This window comes from Meleagris gallopavo, chromosome 7 (assembly GCF_000146605.3).
Source record: "Meleagris gallopavo isolate NT-WF06-2002-E0010 breed Aviagen turkey brand Nicholas breeding stock chromosome 7, Turkey_5.1, whole genome shotgun sequence".
NCBI lineage: Eukaryota > Metazoa > Chordata > Aves > Galliformes > Phasianidae > Meleagris > Meleagris gallopavo.
This window is the reverse complement of record NC_015017.2, coordinates 255,112-268,747: the sequence shown is the minus strand read 5'-3', so window position 1 is coordinate 268,747 and position 13,636 is coordinate 255,112. Positions and strand designations below refer to the sequence as shown.

The 13,636-nt window shown below is 37.7% G+C and overlaps 1 protein-coding gene across 11 annotated transcripts in view; it reads right to left on the bottom strand.

Moving 5' to 3' along the window:
• PCNT (pericentrin) overlaps positions 1-13,636 on the bottom strand; it is a 100,983-nt gene that overhangs the window by 23,439 nt on the left and 63,908 nt on the right. For 9 of the 11 annotated variants that reach the window (XR_002116427.1, XR_002116428.1, XM_019616812.1 and 6 more), the window contains 6 exons: positions 11,384-11,611; positions 7,940-8,110; positions 6,105-6,194; positions 5,335-5,502; positions 3,924-4,973; positions 242-751 (listed from right to left, as the gene is read on the bottom strand). Coding sequence is in view for 9 of the 11 variants with exons in the window: in XM_019616812.1 (XP_019472357.1) it covers positions 242-751; positions 3,924-4,973; positions 5,335-5,502; positions 6,105-6,194; positions 7,940-8,110; positions 11,384-11,611 (2,217 nt within the window). In the remaining 2 variants the exon portion in view is untranslated. The remainder of the gene's footprint in view (positions 1-241; positions 752-3,923; positions 4,974-5,334; positions 5,503-6,104; positions 6,195-7,939; positions 8,111-11,383; positions 11,612-13,636) is intronic. The other 2 variants (XM_019616817.1, XM_019616818.1) reach the window with 2 other exon arrangements.

The window sequence follows — 13,636 nt, the reverse complement described above, 5'->3', positions numbered from 1 at the left end:
TTAGATTTTGGAATACTATTTTCACTTACTATAAGCTGTGGTAGACAGTGTTTAAGTACAGTCCAGAATTTGCTCTGGTGTCTGACAGTGAGAGAGAAACTAGTACATCCAGAGCAAGACTGTACAATGTCTCAGTGTACAGATTTCTACTATTCAGAGCCAATGGCTCAGCATTGATTTAGGAGGACAAAACTGAGCAGTCTTGTGTAATTAGAAGGAAATCAAACAAAATACCACTTACCAAAATCATCTTCTCCATATCTTGGTCATCAACAGAGTAGGTACTTTCAGAGGTAACTGGAGATTTTACATCTGCCCCGTCTGCTGCTTCCTCACTGCCATTTTCATAAAGGTAGGAAAATCCCAACAAAACAGAATTATCACCTTGCAGGGATGACCTACTGTGCACCATTTCAAGACCTGTACTTTCAGCTTCTGAAAAGGGTGTCAGATTAAGCACTGGTTGAAGCTCCATGCTTATATCTTGCTTTCTCATAATCTCAGGCGAATCCCATGAAGTCACATCCACAATGAAATCCTGGAAGTTTTTAAGAGTACCTTCAGTACAGCCTGCATTCACAGTGATTTTTGGAGAACTGGGAGTTTGATGGTGATGCTTTTTCAAAGTTTGCTCTTCTTCAGAGCTGCTGATCATGTCCAATTTTTGAATTGAGATACTGTCTTCTGATTGCTTAACCTGAGATTGTTTATTTGTATCATGAGCAGTAACATCAAACAAAGCAACTTTTTCCTGCAATGAGATAACATGTTAATTGTTTAATGGAATTTAAATATGATTTAAGAAATGTAAAACACGCTTTTAAAAATTCCTCTCTATTAATCAAATCTATGATGATTTTTACATTTTATATAAAAATGATCCCAAACTTCAGTTTATACATCAGCTAACCTGGCTTTTTTAAGCAGAGAAATCACTTGTGAAGTAAACAAATTCTGTAATAGAAAGAAATGTACCTATTTCAGCAGAGCTGACTTTTGCATCACACAAGAAAAAGGATATTCTTTTTAGCTGTGTAGATAATCTTTGTACTTTTAAAAAAATAGAAATCAAAGCGTGTTATTTTTCTAATTAGAAAAATCTCTTGAATTATCTTAAGACTTAATTTCTGATCCAGGACACCGGAAAAAAAGTTGGGAAGAGTAGTTCTATGGATGGCTCCTGCCATCCTGCCATTTCAACTCATAAGAAACTGGGAACTATCTCCTTTCTGCTTCTCTTCCACCTTTCATGTTTATGTATTTCTTAATTTTCACTGCTTCCACTTTTGAACCTAAGATAAACTGTAAGGTGTTTCTTTGCTCCTCTAAGAACACTGGATTTGTTTGTGTCACATTCACTGCTACATAAAGGCTCTTCAATGTTAACATTTTGAACCAGCTTTAATTCACTATACAGGAGGAAGTAAAGAACGGTTCAATTCCATGCGGGCTTTCTGATTTGGTACTCTAAGCAATGATCATTTCATTTTCTCTTAAGTGGTTCAGCATCACATCCCAAATGACATTTACCTAATTCATATTAGAACAAAAGCACCACCTAAATACTGTCATTTTCCCCCTTCTTCAGCTCTCAGCTATCTAGCCTGAATAGTTGATAGAATAAATCAAACACTGTAGTTTTCCTTATTCTAGGATGAACTAGGTCCACATGAACACACGCTTGAAGACAACTCATTTGCTTACTTTCATTCAATGTAATCTCCAGCCTTGATGACCACCTCTTTTCAACCTACCCTATTATTAGTAGCACTTAAACATGGAAATATACATGCTGGCATACATACAAGAATTTCAACATTTGAGAAACCAAGTTTCTACTTAAAATCTACTTTAAATCATTTAACTTCCCTCAGAGTTCCAGCATACTTTTATATCTTCCCCAGTTCTATCAGTTCTCCCTTCACTGAATCCTGACAGATTCCTAATTCAGAACTAAGCTCTTACTGATGAAGTGCCATCTTTACAATTAAATTGTCTTTGTTCTGTGAATTATTTGCAGACTTTAACGCTCCCTGCATTGAATCCAAAAGAAAAAAGACCACATTGAGCAGTTTCCATACTCACAATACATATCTTTCCTACATTCAAATTGTATCTACACTAACCATGGTTTGAAAGTTGTGCATGCACCTCACACTGCGTAAATATTTTACATCACAAACAAAACAAATGAAGACAGTTTAAACTTGCATAATGTATTCTAGCAATCATAGAATCACCAAGGTTGGAAAAGACCTAAAAGATCATCCAGTCCAACCGTTCACCTATTACCAATAGCTCCCACTAAACCACGTGTTACAAGCTTGTAACAAGTAATCATTACTAACATGAGATCAAGCAAGCGTACTCCTACTCTGCATAGGAAAAATGGCAGTGTTGCTACAAGTGATTTCCACCAGAAAGCAGTAGCTCATGGAGGTCAGTTATCAGCTTCTACTATGTAGCTATTGCAACTTGAAAGAGAGTAATCATAGAATGACCTGGGTTGAAAAGGACCACAGTGATAATCCAGTTCCAACCCCCTGCTATGTGCAGAGTCACCAATCACCAGACCAGGCTGCCCAGAGCCACATCCAGCCTGGCCTTGAATGCCACCAGGGATGGAGCATCCACAACCTCCTTGGGCAACCTGTTCCAGTGCCTCACCACCCCCTGGGTGAAAAACTTCCTCCTAATATCTAACCTTGGGAGCTCACTAAGAATTGTAGCCACTGCCATCAAACCAGGGATTGATGCATTACTTTCATAAAATGAGGGTCAAATATCCCACCAGTTCAGTGTTTTTGTTTTAGTAAAAAAATATCAAACATTAAAATAAGTTTTGTTACCTATATACATGAACTATACTATAAGGGCTGCTTTGAAAGTAATGCCTACACACAACAAAAGCTGCCCACAACAAAAGAGGCAGATGGTGGTGGCATGGCAGTAGAGGTTGAACCTCCCACCAATAGTCCATTCCATGCTGTTGCTGTGTGACAGATGGTAGCAGAGTAGCCCTCTGACAAAATGGCATCTGACATGGAATTGTGGATGAAGAAAAGTGGTGGAAACAATTCCTCCGTGAGGAAAACATGGCATGTACTGACATTCACTGACACTTGCTGAATGTTTGTGAAGACCAAACTGAGGATGTGAACACAGTGAGGCAGTGGTGGTGTGTTTCAGCAGTTGTGACAGTGGGTCATCGTCGCCAGTGCATATTTTTATGAGTGTGGCATGCAGACTCTTGTTCATCACTGGTGAAAATGCATAGCTAATGCTGGTGACTACAGTGAAAAATAGCATTTTGAAGTTGAGAATTTGCACTATCAAAGGTGTTATTTGTATCAGTTGTAGTTTTCACTGAAATAAATAGGACCTTCAAAGCAACCTTTATGTACAAGACAATTCCTGTTCACTCAGTGTGGCCCAGACAGGCCAAAAGGTTGGACACCCACAACATAAGCTCTCTTATCAACACTTACCACTTGTGTAAGGCAGCCGTAGTGGACAGCAATTTGGTGTATGACAGATGAATACAGCTCTCTAAAGAACAAGTCATCTTAATTCTACTGTTTCAAAAACTGAACAATATAAGCTCACGTTTTGTTATTTGGAGAAAATAAAATGGTTCAGAGTAAATAAAGGTTCCTAATAAAATTATCTTTCTCTAGTCACTACCAGAGAAACAATGCAAAAACAGACTCAAACTGACTCAATATAGCCATTTTTATACCACAATATTCATCTTTACTCTTTCTTAGAATCTTTTGTAGTACAGGCCATTGAATCAGCTTTTTTATTTCTACTATTACAGCACTGAAAAAGGCAAACTATAAGGCTTTATGAAACACATAAAATTAGCTTACTGAAAACAAAGTCAGGACACTATTAAAAAAAAAATAAAATAAATCACATACCAGATTATCAGTTAGGGAAGCAAATGATTGATCAACATGTATTTCCAGTGCTTCCAATTCCTCCATTCCTTTCTTAAGGACTTCTTTTGGCTTGTACAATTCCAACTGTGAAATAAGTTCATCTCTTTCCAAACGTAAGGCTTCAAGTTCTTTTGTGTATATCTTGATTTGATCTTTCAATTTTGTCATGTTACCTTGCAATTCATCAGTTTCTCTCTGATTAGATACTTCTTTCTGATTCATTGCTTGCACATGTAAATCAAGTCTAGAAACTTCAAACTCACGACTATAAGCATCTTGAGCCTGACTCGTATCTTTCTTTTTCAACTCAGTTTTAAGTTCTGATGCCTGTTTTGTTAAGTACTGCAATTCACCTTCGTCAGTTTTTCTTTGATCTGCCATTGTCTTTACCTGCTTATCTTTTCCAAGAATACTCAATTCCCTCTTTTTCACACTGTCTTCGAGTTCCTGAACACAAGAAGCAGCAATCCTTGCTTCAAATTCTCTCTGAGAAATGTGTGTTTGGAGAAGGCTGTACTCTTCCTGAAGTGCACTGTACTGTAATCTCAGAGCGTTTAGCTCTGCAAAGTGCTGCCTTGATGATTCCTGTAAGTTTTGGCATTTTTTCTCTAAAATTTCCACTTCCATTTTGATCTGTGATTCTTTCTCTTCCAGCTGCTGCTGCAGGTCTTTTCTAGCAGCTGAGGCAAACTCTAGCTCTTCCTCAAGTTCCCTCACCTTGGAAAGCAGCAATGCATTTCTTCCACCTTGATCAGTATCACCCTGACAATCTATCAATCCCTTCTTCAACTGCTTCTGCAGGTTTTCCACTGACTTTTCCAATCCAAATTGAAAAATGTCACCTTGGTTGTCACTAACTTCATGACATACTGGTCCAAATTGTGCCAACTCCTTTTGGAGCTTCTCAATTACTCCGTGAAGTTGCTCTACCTCTTCATCTTTGTCCTTACTCAGCCGTTCCTGGTCCCCACGAAGGTGCTCAATAATAGATCTGAGTTCTTCAATTTCAGATTTTTGGTCTTCCACAACCTGAACAAATGGATAAGGTCAAAATATTAAAGTACGTAGGCAGAATTACTATTGCACGTAGAATTCAAAACACTGTATTTTTCTTCTTTAAACTGCATAAGCATTAAATCATACATGTGACAGCAGGAAGAATTGCAGATTTCAGGTGGATAGCTATGCAGAATGATAGATAGAGATGATAGAGAGTTATGCTCTCTACTTTCTTAAGAGAATTACCAAGAGGCTTCGTTTGCAATATGACAACATTGTTCATTGCAGGGAAATGCAGATGACTTTCAAGGATCCCTCCCAACTCAAATGATACTATGATTCTATGATCTCCTCAAGCATAATCAAGCAATGAATTAGTAAATATTCTTACTTTATTCTCGAGGGTATTCACTAGCTCATACTTGAGTCTTCTCAGCTGTTCATTCAGGTGATCTATTTCTTGATTCTTTTCTTTAAGTAGTGCTTGTGGGAAGGACAGAGCTGAGGAATCACTTACATCCAAGTCCTGATTTTGCTTTACATTAAGTTTTGTTAGATCCTAATGAGAAAAACATTAATCTCATTAGAAAAGCCTATTTCTCTCCCAGCCTAGTGGCAGAAGGGAATTACAGGCTGTATTTAAATGTTCTCCTCCTTATTGTATTATTAATTTAAGAAAGCAAGGGCAACTAGTTTATTTGCGTTTGTATCGCTGGATTAAATTGCCACACTGGTTCTTAACTTTCAAGGTGAAACAAAAACTAATGACTGACAATCAACCAGTTTTACAGCTTAAAATATTTGCTATGGCCACAGATGTCAGATATGCACACAAAACAATGCAGATCGTAATTTATTAGGGTCAGAGAAAAAGCTAAGCTTCCAAGTCAAATTAATACAGAAGATATTGTCATAAGCAAAGCATGAATCTACAGTGTTTGAGTCGTTCTAGGATATCTTTTGTCAAGAGAATACTGCATTCGTGTTACAACAGAAATAAACAAAATGTTTATCGCAATATGAGATAAAGACCACAATACTTATAAAATGACGTCTCTGAAGTTTTAGCTGGTGAACATTAAAGCTAAGAAAGCCTACTTTTAACTGCGCATTCTCTAACTGAAGCTGGTTGATGGTGAAAGTGTTAAGATTTTTTTGTACCTCTAGCTGCAATTTCAGCTGCAATATCTCCTCATTTTTACTGGTCAATTTATCTTTATGTTGTTCTAGGTGGTCTAACAAGCTTGCAATCTAGAAGTGAAGAAAATGGATAGTTGTTTTAATAATTTCTGAAATTTAAGCGTAAAACAAAGTTTCACTCTGCTATACTTACTGAAAGTTGTTTCAGTAGATTCGACAGTTTGAATTTTCCCTAATCAGCTGAGATTAATAAAATATCTGAGACGTACAAAGAATAAGAAACGCAGTTCCTCAGCTGGGTATCAAATTCCTACAGTGGTGATTTTATTTTCTTTTAAAAAAAAATTAAAAATAAAACTGCTCATGAAAGATGTGTTAATATATGTTCTGAACAATCCAGGCTTGACCATTGATGTAATTTGAGATAAAATGCTTAATAAAAAAATTAAGTATCAGCATTTGATGTTTAATGTTATCACAAGCAGTAACAAACACTATTCTTCTATTAAGAGGCAGAAAGTAACACCACAGCGCTAATCCCAGTACACAGCTATCAAAACAAAATCTGAGCATTGAATACTTATGCATGTAGGAGAAAAAACAGCTACACATTCCTCTCAGTTTTTTACCACCTCTTGCTCTACTATGCAGCGAAGTTTCAATGCTTTAAGGACTACTGACTCCTGAAGAAAGACTTCTGGAGAGACATGAAGCTTTCAGCTTTTAAAACAAAGATGTACAATCAACTGGAGGATCATCCATGTTTTTTTGTTGTTGTTGAACATCCTAAATTGAGCTGTAAATTTGTATATTACACACGTAAAAATAATTATGTAATAGAATCATAGAATGGCTTGGGTTGGAAGGGACCCCAAGGATTGTCAAGGTCTAACTCCCCTGCTGTAGGCAGTCCTGCCAAAGGCTAGACCAAACACTAGATCAAGGTTGCCTCTCTGAGCAGCCTGTGTCAGGCCATCACTACTCTTTCAGTGAGAAATTTCCCCATAACATCTAATCTAAATCTCCCTTCTTTTAGTTTAAAATCATTCCTTCTTGTCTTATTGCTATCAGTGGGTGTAAAAAGTTTATTTCCCTCCTGTTTATAATCTCCCTTTAAAAACTGGATGAGCTCTCCCCACAGTCTTCTCTTTTCCAGCCTAAGAAAGCCCACTTCGTTCAGCCTCTTATCACAGGAGAGGTGCTCCAGTCCTCTGACCATCTTAGTGGCTCTCATCTGGACCCATTCCAACAGCTCCACATCCTTCTTGTTCTGGGGGCTTCAAACTCCAGGTTGGGCCTCACAAAGGCTGAGTAGAGACAAGCAATCACCTCCCTTGCCCTGCTGGCCTCTCCTCTTTCGAAGCAGCCCAGGACCAAGTTAGCCTTTAGGGCTGAAACTGTACACTCCTTGTTTATGTTAAATTTTTCATTCACCAGTACTCCTAAGTCCTTCCTCAACAGGGTTGCTCTGAGTTCTTCTGCAGATCTGTACACGTATCTCGGATTGCCCCAACCCAAATGCAACACCTTGCACTTGGCCTTGTTGAATCTCATTAGGTTCATATTGGCTCATCTTTCATGTTTGTCAAGGTCCCTTTGCATGGCATCCCTTCATTCTATTATACCAACTGCACCACTCAGACTGGCGTTTTCTGCAAAATTCTTGAGGGTGAATATTACCTGATATTACCTCAATATACAGCATAAGTATGTGGGGGTGAGTAGGTGGGTGTGTATGTACCTTCATGAACTTAATCCAAGGCTTAAACTCCTAGTTACAAGATTGCAGAAAATGATTCTAGAACTACATGAGTGACCCAAAGTCTACAGGACAATACTGAAACTGAACAGATTACCTCTCCTTCTTTCCTCTCAAGTGATTCCTGTTCTGCCTGCAACTGTTCCTTCAGCCCTTGGCCTGAAGTGCCTTCCACAGGTACTCCATGCCTCACTTCATCCAATTTAGATTGCAAGGCCGAGATCTGAATCAAATTGTTGTACTGTTGCTGTTGCAATGCTTCTTTATCCTGCAAAGTAATTTTTATCTTAGTGTTGATTGTAGTTAATATACAGACCTAATCAAACAGAATAATCCTGCCAGAATATGTCTTCATGCCTGAAAAGCTCCAATGCAAGAACAAAAATACTTAATTCCAATGTTCTACAAAGGCATAGGAATGCAAAACTATTGAATGTTTTTAGCACACTTGTTAATCTAAGTTTAGCCTCTGAAAATTTAGCACACAGTCATAATGCTATACTTTTTCAGTTATACATTGTCCCATATGGTTAATACTCTAAACTTCTTCTTGTAGCCATATCCAATTTAATTATGTTACCATATTTACCAAGCTAAGCTTAAGAGGTGAAGATTTAATTAAAATTAAGTGGTGGAGGGTAGATCAAACACCACCTACAAATATATCACATTGTATCAGAATACAAAGCACCAGCACTACGTTTCTGTCAGATTGTGTGGTCTCTCAAGTTATCGTGTTTTTGTTTTTCTTCTTTATTTTTAAAGCTTCTCCTTCAGTTCCCTCTGTGGCTCTCTCACAATCCTTCTCAGGATCTGGGTCAGTTCAAGAAGGAAATTCTTGAAGTCATCCAGCCTTCAGCTAGCAGCCCTTTGGTAGAAAGCCATTCTGGACTGGCATCAATGGAGACATCTCTCCCATGCACAAAGCACACAGGAGGAAAAGAGAAACTACAGGGAGACAGCCAGTTAGGGTGCAGTACTGTGTCATCCTCACTTAATCTCTCTCGCAGGATAAAGCAAGGTATCACCTACACTTTTGAGTAGGAAAGCACCTACCAGAGAAATATTTGTTTACCTGGAAGGGAAAAACAAAAACTTCTTATCATCATGTGGAACTTACGGTATTCACCAGTCTCTTAGGAATCCTGCTGACAGACATGACTAAACAGATTACAGCAAAACCCGAGTAACACTGGTGCCTATCTTTTAGCTTTCACATCAACCACAAGCAAGATATTATCCACACCATTCCAAAGCTTCTGATCGCTGAATAAAAGCCCCCAGTGACAACATGAAAATCCAGATGGATTACAGCAGAACCAGGCTGCTTCCTCTCAGATGTTCCTGCATTTAGTACACAGCAGAGCTATGTGTGTGCCATACTATTCCCAGAGCTCTGCACACGTTCTCCAGTTGCTATGTTCTAAGGTCTTCACAGTGAACCAGCAACAGCAAGCAGCAACCCAGACAAAAATCAGAGTTTTATGTGCTCCATCATCATTATAAGAGATGCTGCTAGGTGCCATACAGATAAAGGGTCTAACAAGGCATCTTCTTTGCCTGATACCAAAACACGTGAGCTAGCAGGCTCCTTAAGGGAGCAAAAGGAAGAGCTTACAACCTACTACAGCCCAATCTCTCAAAGCACAATCCTAACAAAAAGCATCACTGTTACATATCAACGACTTGAACAACAGAAAGGAACTGGACAAGGAAAGAACAAGGAATATTTAACTCTATGCATGTGATGACAGGACAGAAAGTTCCAATAAATGTGAGTTAAGTCACCACATTCTTCATAAAAAAAATACTGTCCCATATTAGAAATTGGTCTTTCCAGGCCTATTTCTCAGTAGCACTAGTCTCTATTACCTACAGTGCGTATATTTTTGTATGTTGGTATTGTGGAGGCAGTGAAAATCCATAGCTGCCGTTCATATTGATGTTTTTTTTTTTTTTTACCAAAAAATCTTGTGACATACAATCACTCTTAGAGCTTATTTGACACTTACGTGATGCACAAAACTGCTTAGTGATGAGCTATCACAATAACTACATTTCTACATTTGGTAAATCCAGTGGTGTAACTTTGTTTAAAATTAAATTATTTCTCAAAAAAGTTTAAATTCGCCTTGTTTAGGATTTTTAGAGAACGACCAATTTACTGGGATATTCAGAGATCTAAAAGAATGGCTTTAATTCACACGAATAAGGAAAACCAATTTGACGAAGTGCCAGGGGCTCAGATACAATAGCAACTTACAACAGCCACACTGTAGTCTCCATTCACTACAAGGCAAACTATACAGAAAGCTAACAGCCAAAGCTTTTGCATGTTTGTACAAAGTCACAAAACAGCTGAGGTTGGGAAAGGTCTCCAGAGCTTTCTGCTCTGAACCCTAGCTCAAAGCAGAACAGACTTGTCTCTGGTCAGGTACTTGGCCAGACAAATTCTAGATATCTGGAAGTCAGAGAAACCACTGCCACTCTGAATTCCTCTTTCAGCACAGACTGGAGGGCAGTACGACAATTTTCCTCTGTTGTTTAGTTGGAATTTCCCCTGTATTTCTTCCTCCTTTCACAGTGCACCTCCAAGTCTGACTGTACTTTCTATAACCTCATAATATGGTTGCAGGGATCTATACGACCCTAACGACTAAACATATCCTGTTCAGCTTTCACTCATAAATCATTTGCTCCAGTCCTTTAACCACCTTATCTTGATGGTACTCTGTTGATGCCTTTGTTGTACAGAGAAATCTAAAACTGTTCTCCAGATACCATCTATTTGGCAATAGTGAGATTGCAATAGTAGTACCTAATGAACCGAGACCAGCTAGTCTATATCACATGTAACTGAAGTTATAATAAAAATACTTTGTTCACTATTTTTAAATAAATCATGAAAGCAACAATTTAGAGAATAATCAATAAAAAAAGTGAATTTAGTTTAGATCATGCTACTTTCAAATCTTCAAACTTGACACACACATGAACAATACTTAACCAAGGAAAATTGCAGGAAGGAAAAAAATATTTCTTATAATAAGGCAGGAAAGGTTACTCAGATGCTTAGAGGAAAGGCAAGAGTTTTGATAAATTGAATGTAATTCAATTACTTAAGCTGTGATTAAGTCTGAGGTAGTAATATAAAACAACAATTTTGGGAGAAGGACAAATTGATCTGGCTCCAGAGACAGAGCAAAGAGAGCTACTGATTAAGCATATATGATTTTAGCATGGTTACTTACTGAATACCCATCATTAATCTTTAAATTCAGTAATACCATCTCTCAGGATCTCCCAGAGAAACAAAAGAGCTTTCATCCATGCAAATGTGACAGTTGTCAATATAATAAGTCAAAGTCCATAAAACCAGAGTTCGTTTAAAGCTGTGGCTGTAGTAGCTGCCATTAACACAATAGTCTTTCACTCCTTGAGGCAAAGGATAGCTGCCAAGAACACTAGCATAATTATTGACCAGCTCCCATGAAGACGATGTCTGAATAATGCCTATCCTAGTTAAGTATTTAAAAATTACCTGTTTTAATTCAGTTTCTACTTTCTTCATTTTTTGAAGTTGTTGTTGCAAGTAGTTTACAGTCTTTGAGACTTCAGTACTGCTGTGCTCCAGTTCTTGTACTTGTGTCAACAGTTTTTCAATCTCTTTATCACGAGCTGTAATTTCTTGATGTTTTTGCTCCTTTTCTAATAACAGCTTATTGTAATCATCCACCTTCTGTTTTACTTCTCCTTGTAAAGATTCTACCTATATAGAAATCACATTACACTGATACTCAGGCAACATAAGAAGCTTCCGGTTGGAACCAAGAGGATTTTAATGCTAAGCAGGCAGAATGTTGCTATGGACTAAACTAGTAATAAGACAATAGATAAATCAGAGATGGAAAAAGGATGAAAAAGTAAATTCCTGATATTTTGCTTTCTGAATGGAGGGGCTCACAAATACAAATTTGCTTACTCTCATTTAGCATTTATAGTATTCTAGCAAATGTTGCGTAGAAGTATACTCTGAAGGCCCAGTTGTCATCAAAAAGGACCTTATTTGCTTTATTTATGTATTAAGATTAAAAAAAACTCTCAGTATTATATGGATTATTACTAATAATATTGGATGTATTTCTGTAACCTCAGAACTAATTTTCACTACTTCAGTGAATTCCAGTTTAAAGGAAAATACCAAGAATTGAAAAATACATATGTAACTTCATCAATGCCTCCCATTCAGAGACATTCACCATAGTCAATAGAGAACAAGCACTCCTTTACTAAGAGGTGCTTAAATATATAAAGGATGACAACTCTGCATTTTCGCTCAGTAAGATCCAATCATGCACAGAGTCTCAGGAAAACTCATTCATCCCCATAACTAATGTGAAGGCGCAGCTAGAAGCACTGGTGGGTGACAGGCAGGAAAGAACTGAGTGTGACAGACTATATCATATCTGATAAAGTCATCAAGGACATGGAAAGCATGCCCAGAAGTGAAAGCAATGGAAGATCTACTGAAAGAGAATTTTTTGGTCAATACCATTATAAAACAAAACCTTTGTTCAATAAGTGACTGAATTTATAGAAGTTTCATTACTGTATTATAAAATAAACATACTTCATAGTAATATAGAAGTTTATATCTTTGTTGTACTGATGGTACTGAAGCAGAACACTCTCTAGTAAAACATAGAAGAACACAGACAATTTAATGAATAAACAGAGCATCATAGACTAGTTAAGAATATCAAAAGTGATTATTGTTACATTTCCAATTGCTTATAGACCTTTAATTATACATGTGCCTATACAGAAGAATCTGGATAGATGTACCTCCATCTTAATCCCTCCCTGTACTATCAGTAAATTAACAAGTGTCAAACACAAAATAGGCCATACAGAAAAGTGTTTAGGTATACAGAAGTCTTTTAAAAGTCCAATACATTCTACTGCAGTAAGATTTTGCCAGAAGTCATCAGAATCCCAGACACCACAACACTTTACATATGAACTTTATATTTTCAAATACTACACTTAGAAAGCTAGTGCTGCAATTCTGTAGGTTAGAAAATACTTTCACAGCCTTCACCCCCATGGCAAACAATCATATGATAGCTCCAAGTACCTGTCAGCACTTCATTCCCAAAATAATTTCACTCACATACACCTTGAGTGCAGAGAATTGCAAAGAGAATAACCATGAATCTGTTCTCATTGCTACACGCAGAAATTAAAAGTTCAAATGAACTGCTTCAGTGCAATAAGTAATTACTGCTATTATAGCTTTGTTAAATAGCTGTGTAGGAACTGTCTAAATCCTGATGCACATACTGTACAGGTATGTACACTTCACTTTCACTTGCTTAGTCACTTCCCTTGTGCCTTTTTCCATTTAAGTTTTTATTCCTTTTTGAAAGAGGTTGTAAATAGTTACACCAAATAATATTAAACTTTCCTTTACTTCCCCTTTACTAAGCCACTTAACAGTCTGACAGACTTTGAATTCTGTGAATCACAAAAAGGCTTTGGTTGAAAGGGACCTCAAAGATCATCTAGTTTCAACCCTCTGCCATGGACTGGTTGCCCCCACCACAGGATCAGGCTGCCCAGGGCCCATTCAACCTGCCCTTGTACTCCTGTAGGAATGGGGCACCCACAGCTGCCTGGATGGCAGTGCGAGGGCCTCACTGCTCGCTAAGATTTTCTTCTTAACGTCTGACACAAAACTCCCCTCTTTCAGTTAAAAACTATTCCCACTTGTCTTATCACAGAGGGTGTAAAA